The 8,249-nt window shown below is 38.9% G+C and overlaps 1 protein-coding gene across 2 annotated transcripts in view; it reads left to right on the top strand.

Annotated features, from left to right (window-relative positions):
• Positions 1-6,423: 6,423 nt before the first annotated feature.
• The window catches only part of GABRA4 (gamma-aminobutyric acid type A receptor subunit alpha4), a 66,598-nt gene continuing 64,772 nt past the window's right edge, over positions 6,424-8,249 (top strand). Inside the window, exons 1-2 of one of the 2 annotated variants that reach the window (XM_080796394.1) lie at positions 6,424-6,687; positions 7,096-7,214. In XM_080796394.1, coding sequence (XP_080652520.1) covers positions 6,602-6,687; positions 7,096-7,214 — 205 coding nt within the window. In that variant the 5' untranslated portion in view covers positions 6,424-6,601. The remainder of the gene's footprint in view (positions 6,688-7,095; positions 7,215-8,249) is intronic. The other variant, XM_080796395.1, reaches the window with a different exon arrangement.

Genomic DNA, 8,249 nt, shown 5'->3' with positions numbered 1-8,249 from the left:
AGTTCCTTTGACTCTCTTTTAAAATTACATTTAATGCCACTCCATGCAGTAGCCACCAGATGGTAATGAAGAGCAGTCTGGCTTCATAGTCTTCTGAGGACCAAATATATCACCACTGTGTCCCGCGGAGCTTCACGGGTTTGTATGGAAAATTCAGTTCCAAACATTGTGTTGGTCTCATAGCAGGCCACTGTGATATTTCGACAATTTACTTTGTGCGAACCTTATTCGTGTGTTAAGTTCTGTATTAAGGATTTTAAAGTACTAAAAAAGACATGTAGATACATTATATACTGTTCTTTAAAGGTTTTTGCTTTTCTTTATGTTTTTTTAAAAAAAGGTTTCTGTTATTTAAAAAATTTGAAAGGCCAGAATATTTGTGTCTACAATTAGTGAAAATTAATATATTTTTAGGCTTACTTTTTTCTTCTGTTTATTAACATATTTGAAGCAGGAATCTCTTTATATCACTAGTAAAAAAATTGATAAAATTAAAGTGTCCAATGTAAATATATGAAACAAAATTACATGAAATATACAATATGTTTTACATCTTTGCCTTTTGGGCTTATTTAATTGCTAAATATGTTAACTCTCTATCATTTTTTCCCACACTTATAAAGCAAATGTGATATTTCTTCAAAGGCTAAGCGTTTAAAAAAAAAAGAGTTTAAAAGTGGTTTATTTTAATCATTGTACTGCATATAACTTGCTTTTTTTTTGCTATATTGTTTTGTAGTCTTCAAAATTTCTATAATAAGCATGCATTATTTGGCTGATTAAAAAATCAAAACAATAAGTTTTAATACAGTGATTAATTTAGAACTGAAATTATGGCTCATGTATGTTCAACATTTATAAATGTTTACATGTCATGAGTCTTTACTTGTGTCACAAAAATCTAAAAAGCATCCTAAAAGCAATAATGACAATAAGTTGTAACATATGATTCAGGATTCTATTATAATTTCATACCACTTTTTTCAGAAGAATTCAATCTCATTTGAAAGGCAAGAAAACTTTTAACTTATTACTTAAATAATTGAAGTAGCCAATTCCCTTTCCCTATTCCATTCCTCTTTCTTCCTCTCCAGCAATACTATTCCATTACCTTTAATTTGGTGTTTATTTTTTCATGTGGGTTACATATCACTGCATATATACCCATAAACAATGTACAATATTTTTCATGTTTTAAATTTTATATGGATAATATTTTACTGAAGCTATTATTCTGCCCCTTGCTTATTTTGTCTTACATTCTTGACATATACTTGATTTCCTTAATTTTAATTACTTCATAGTACCCCATTTATGCCATAATACAGTATATCCATTTCCCTGTTAAAGGACAATTAATTTGTTACAGTTTTCCACTATTACAAATAATATGTTTTCAGTTGCCTCCTTGCAAATATGTTTAAGGGGCTATAATACAGGCATGAGATGGCTTGATCATAGGGCATAATCAGGTTCAACTTTAATAATTGCCAAATGGCTTTCCAAGTTAGTTTTACGAGTCCTGTATAACTCTTGAAACAAAACAACATAGATAGAAAAAGATAAATACTGAATGAACTCACTGATACGTGGAATCTAAAAAAAGTTGAACTCATAGAAACAGAATAGATAGGTTGTTGCCAGGGGCTGAAGGTGGGAGAAATGGGTGATGTTGACCAAAAGGTATAAACTGTCAATTGTTTGTAAGATGAATAAGTCCCAGAGATTTAAAGTATAGCATGTTGGCTGTAATCAACAATTCTGTATTATGTACTTGAATTTTGCTAAAAAAGTAGATCTTTTTTTGTTGTTATTTGTTCTTATTTATTTATATGACAGAGAGAGAGCAAGAGCACAAGCAGGGGGAGCAGGAGAGAGAGAAGCAGGCTCCCCCTGAGCAGGGAGCCCATGGTGGGGGGGGGCTCGATCTCAGGACCCTCAGATCAGGGCCTGAGCCAAAGATAGAAGATTAATGTGGAGACTGAGTCACCCAGGTGCCTCAAGAGAGTAGCTCTTAAATGTTTTCACCACACATACAAAAGAAGGTAACCATGTGAGGTGATTGATGTATTAACTAATATTACTGTGGTGATCACTTCAGAATGTATGTATATGTCAAATAAAACAACAACAACAACAAAATTACATTTTATTTAAATAATTCTCCAGGGAAATAGAATAAAATCTTGACCTCCTTAATTTTTGGTCCATCATGAACAAATCACTTAACATATTTAATCTTCAGTTTATTTATAAAAAGAGAAAAATAATATCTAACCATAAATATTTCTTCTGAAGATTCAAATGAAAATAACTATTAATAAAGGATAATTGCTAATATTATACTAAAGATTATTATCATCATTGTCGTCATTATTACTACTGATATAAGCATGTCAAAAATGCCTTTATGGTTTAAGGAATTTTAAAACTCATTGCATGTATATTACTTTAATTTTGTTTTAAATATAGCTGAAGGAAGATCATCACAGTTATGTACGAAATTGTGCCTCCCCTCCCAACCAAAATCTTAAGTTGAAGTCATAACTCCCAGAACCTCAGAATGTGACCGTATTTGGAAATAGGGATTTTTAAAATGTCATTAAGTTATAATGAGGTTTTTAGGATGACCCCTGACCCAATGACTGCTGTCCTTATGAGGAAACTTGAACACAATCATGCATGCATACAGAGAAAAGACCATGAGAAGGCAGTGAGAAGATGGCCATCAATTTGCCTAGGAGACAGGTCTCAGATAAAGCAACCCAGCTGACACCCTGATCCTGGACTTCAAGCCTCCAGTGTGAGAAAATTAACTTAGGGTATTTAAGGGGGAAAAATACATATGTGTGTGTATATATACATACATATATATTTATATTTATATTTAAGGGGGAAAATATATATGTGTGTGTGTGTGTGTGTATATATATATTTATATTTATCATAAGATAGACACTTGGCAGCAAATTTAACAAGTTTAATTTGGAGCACTATTGGTAACCATAAATTTCCCTTCCTAAGCATTACTATTAGATGCTGAAAAAAAAAATCTGTCACTTGATGGTAGTATTCAGTTACTTGTAGAGCATAGGGAATAACATGGAGGACATTAGGAGAAGGAGAGGAAAAGTGAATTGGGGTAAATTGGAGGGGGAGACAAACCATGAGAGACTGTGGACTCTGAGAAACAAACTGAGGGTTTTGGAGGGGAGGGATGGGGGTTGGGTGAGCCTGGTGGTGGGTATTAAGGAGGGCACGTATTGTATGGAGCTGTGGGTGTGGTGCATAAACAATGAATCGTGGAACACTGAAAAAATAAGATAAAATAAAAAATATATATATAAAGAAAATACACACATGTACACAAATACAATTAAAGGAAATAATTACTAGAAACAAAGAAAAACAGGTTGAATTATTTCAAATTCGTTTTCTTGCCACCCCAAACTTTTGTGTATCAAGCTAGCTGGAGGTTTGATAAATTGACAATAAATGCCTTCAGTAAGTGCCTTGATGGGAGACTCAAGATCTATGTAATCATCTATGGAAACTGGCAATGAATAAGGTTATCAAACAGGATAGAGATTTTTTTTTACACTTTAGTTACAAATGTTTTTCACCTGTTTGATTGATTGTGCTATTATCTATGTCATCTTTTATATTAAACCATTAGTGTGTACTACAGTTGTCCATAGCCTTTGAAAATCTGATGAAAATTATGAAAAGCCTCACAGAAAAGTGTGCATTGTTCCCTGAATATAAAGTTTGATATTAATTTTTAGGGCATTTCATAGGCACGTGAACTCTGAAGTGCCCACCCTAAGACTTTAGGAGCAGGGAAATCTATGTTATTTGCTTCTCCCCATAGCAGAGATGAGGCTTTGTGATGAGTTTAGAATATGTGGCTGGCTTAACATAATGATGTTTGGGGGTTGTGCGCTTGAACCCAGTTCAAAGTCTATTAAACATAGCAATGAAAGACTTCTATTAACTTTAAATAAGGAAGCAATAGGTATAATTTAATACATTCATATTTCTGTACCGTTATATACGGGCAATCAGAAGAATTCACTGTCAATCTGAGTCATAATGGATGGAAGTTTATACAAAAAATAATAGCATACTTGATAACATTGGTAACCTCAGTAAGTGGTAATTTTTTTATGTTGGAGTTATGTTACATTCATAGTTACAAAAATACATTTTTGTTAAAGATTTCAGACGGCAACACCCAACGTATAACTTCTTTAAGTAATATGAAGGATGACATCATTGAAAAGCTGTGAAATAAAGTAAAATGATATGGCTCCACTATTATCTTCAGTTGACCTTGAGTACTATACACCAGTTAACAAAAATATAATTGGAAGTACCTACACTGAAGGGTGGAATCTTCTTTTTATATCTTTGAAGGTATTAGTTTCACATATTTAAAATTAGAATTTTAAAAATAACTTATCTTTGACAATATAAAACCTCTTTTCCCAAAGCCATTAATTTTTTGAGATACACACACACACACACATTTAGATGTATATATTATATATACATATATATTGGGATGTATATATTATATATACATTTATAATATTTTAAATGGATATTGTAAGAAAAATAGAAAATTCTGGTTTGGGTCTTAGAAAGTATAGGAAAGCATTAATAATGGGTTTAATAATATAATGTGATATAATCATAATAATACGATGTATTATCAGCCTTTCTGTAGAGACTCTATGGAAACAAATGTTCTCCTGGCATATATGGGAGTACACTAATATTTTCACTTTTTTTTTCCCCAAGAGAGTAAGCTTGAATTTCATCCAAATTAATTAAGATGGATTTGGAAGTAAGCAATTCATTAATTTGTTTAATTGTTCATTCAATAAATATTTATTATCTTTATACTATGTGCCATGTAGTTTAATAAGAGAAAAAATAAATACTGATAAATAATAATTACCCAGTCCAGACCCTCAAAGGATCGTTTAGAGAAGAATGATATGTATGGAATTAAGAAGAAGTATAACAGACACTATGAAGGAAACAGTACAGAATATCATGGAAGTGCATACCTCTCCTATTACTTCCGGCAATCAGAAAAGCTTCCCCTTTATGAAGAAAATTTTAATCAGGATATTGAAACAAACAAAAATAAACAAACAAAATCCTAAAATTCCCTTGGTTTGATTGTTCTCATATCAAATCAGCACACCAGTCAACAAAATTTGAAAAACTATCAAAGTTCTAAACAGAAATAGTTATTGGTGGTGATAGTTTCCGGGGAACTAACTTAATTACTTAGGTCATTGGTCCATCACGTGCAACTTCCCAAGTGCATCCCTATTAATGTGAAAGACACCTTTCCCCCCGGGAATCAATAATTAACGTTTTAAAAAGGTCTGTTGAAAGTGCTTATCTCTGTTCAACAACACGCTAAAGATGTAGTGCTTAGTGTCCCCTTTCAAGTCATTAGTGAACTGAGAGGTATTCCCCCCCATTTTACCTTCCCAACCCTCCCCTACCCCAAACACACCTCACATTTTGTCTTTCTTCTGTCTCTCTTTCCCCAGCCATCCTTCCCTCCTTCCCAGAGTGGTCAACCTTTGGAAATCAGTGAGCTCCATTATAAAAGAAGAGCATCAAGTGTCACAAAACGAGAAAGTGATTTAGACCAGATGATCCCTGTCTTCACCTTTCTTTTCTTCTCCAGCAATGGATGCAGCAGCGAAGCTGGGAGTGTGTAAGCCAGGTAGGAGCACCCACAGTAAAGGAATTCGGTATTTTTACAGCAACAGCTTGGCAGATGTGTTGACCCCAGATGAAGCTCCAGGCCACTTTCTCGGTTTCTCACTTTCCCAGGGAATCGCAACCCCTCTTACCAGGAAGAATCCTCTTTGCTTTCCTGTTCCCCCTCCCCAAATTACCTGAAAGGGAGAGTCCCAAAGTTTGTTTCTGTCCATACTTGATCCCTGGTCCTCACCATGGTCTCCCATCCTCATGCCCAGCCGTTCCAGTCATCCAGCTCCTTCTCCACCTCCAGCCTCGAAAATGGGTACAAAGCAGGGCCTGGAACAACCAGCCTAAGGAGAGAGAGAAGCTTCATTGGTGAATTCCAAATCCCAGCAGGAAGGGGGGTGGGGAGTCAGGAGGGAAAAAGTGGAGGCAAAGCAATGCTGCGGGCAGGGACCCATTTGGGGTTGGGGATGGCAGTCGTGAGGAGGGGCGGAAAACCGGAGTTAAAGGTTGGAAAGAACTTGCTCAGCCTTTCGGTGCAAGCGCGCCAATGTTAACCTCGGAAGCTTCCCGGTGCGGGCACGAAAGGGTGTTGAGCGGTATACATAGCTCTCCATACACATTGGGAGCTCAGCGAGAAAAGGAGGGGGCGATGGCAGGCAGGTTCCGCCTCCCCCTGGCCCGCGTGCACACACGCGCCCACCGCGGCTCGGGCTGGCTGAGCGCGGGCGAGTGTGAGCGCGGGCGAGTGTGAGCGCGAGTGTGCGCACGCCGCGGAGAGCCTCTGCCCTCGCCTCGCACCCTGCTCAGGGCATCTTGAGAGCCTGGAAACGTGAACAGGCTTAAAGTATGGCATGTTGCAAAGATGGTTTCTGCCAAGAAGGTACCCGCGATCGCTACGTCCTCCCGGGTCAGTTTCGCCCTCCTGCACTTCCTGTGCCTGGCGGCTTGGTGAGTTCCCTGGGGTCCTGAGGCGCAGGGGTGGAGAGGTGGCCAGCTCCGGGCCCCCGCTGGCCGCCGCCCCTCCCAGGGCAAAGCAGACCCTCCGGTCTCGACTGTAAGGTCAGGGGCCACAGCTGGGCTTTTCTGTGCCCAAGTGGACGCGGAAAGCAGAAGGGGCACCGGGTGCAAGAAGAGTGTGGGTTTGGGGGTGCGTGTGTACTGGGTGCGCCTTTCTTGACCATTTCTCTGTCCCCCATCCTTCAGATCTGCCTCTTTCAGCTTGGGGCAAGAGACTCTTTCCCTAGAAGATAAACCTGTTTCCACCTGTTCTGTGATCGATTCTTAAAACAACCCCTTCTGCCGTTTTTTTTTTTTTTTTTTTTTTCTTCCTTTTTCCCCCACCCCTTGCGTTTGCAGTTTGAACGAATCCCCAGGACAGAACCAAAAGGAGGAGAAATTATGCCCGGAAAATTTTACCCGCATCCTGGACAGCTTACTCGATGGTTATGACAACAGGCTGCGTCCTGGATTTGGGGGTATGAACGATTTCAAACGCTCACGTGTGTCCTGTCTGTCCCTCTCTCGGTCTGCCTGTCTGTGTATCATTAGGTATGCCTCGAGTGGAAAAATGAAAAATCTCTCTCTCAGTCTCTCTCTGTCTCTCCCTCCCTCCCCACCCCCCTTCCCCTTGATGAGACCTCTGACAAGAAGACCGCCCCCACCAGTACTTTCCCATCTCCCTGCCGCCTCAGAAGCTTTGCCTCTCCCCCACACTAATTACCTTCCGGGACCTAACTGCTGGGTGGGGGAGGTTGGAGGGAAAGAGTCAAAAATGGGAACTTGGGGCTCGGCTGCCCAGCTGCGCTGCACCCTGAGAATGGACTTCCCCTGCACCTGGCCACTTTGCTCAGAGCAGGTTGCACTTGAGGCAACTGATCCCAAGTCCCTTGTCCTCCCACGTGGTATCTGTCCCTCTGCCAAAACCTCACCACCGTGTTCTACCTAGGACATGAATCTGGGGCACGAAGCTACCCGCTCTGCTAGAGAACCCAGTCCTTTGCTGTTCTCCTCCACAGTGGGATGAATTTTTACTTTATTTGGGGAGATGGCATTTACTTCCCTCCTAAGACTTTGGAGTCAGAGGTGTTTCAGCTTTATTTCTTCCTTAAGTATTTATAATGACTATAATAGAGGCACATCTATTAACTGTACTGTTGCTCTCTTGCATGTTCATATTCTGTTCGCTTATATAATGAGAATCTATGTGGCAAGCATTGTGCTAGGCACTGTGTTCGCAGAATCTCAAGATATAATTCTGACCCCCAAACACCCGTTCAGTCCCTCAGTCCCCAGTTCAGAGAGAACATATGACTTTACTCCAAGTGTCAGCTCAGGTCTTCTGACCACCAAGTCCCTGTTCTTTCCAATTGCACGGAGCTAGTTATGCACTGGGAAGTGAGCTGAAGAAGAAACAAGCTCTATCTTAAAGGAACCTCTTAGTAGTAGTAGCAGTAATAAAAGTAATAACCACTAATATTGTATTTATTTATTTGAATTTTCATATATACCAG

This window comes from Martes martes (genome assembly GCF_963455335.1).
Source record: "Martes martes genome assembly, chromosome: 2".
Classification (NCBI taxonomy): domain Eukaryota; kingdom Metazoa; phylum Chordata; class Mammalia; order Carnivora; family Mustelidae; genus Martes; species Martes martes.
Note: the sequence above shows the minus strand (reverse complement) of the source record. Positions and strands in the feature narration are given on the sequence as shown.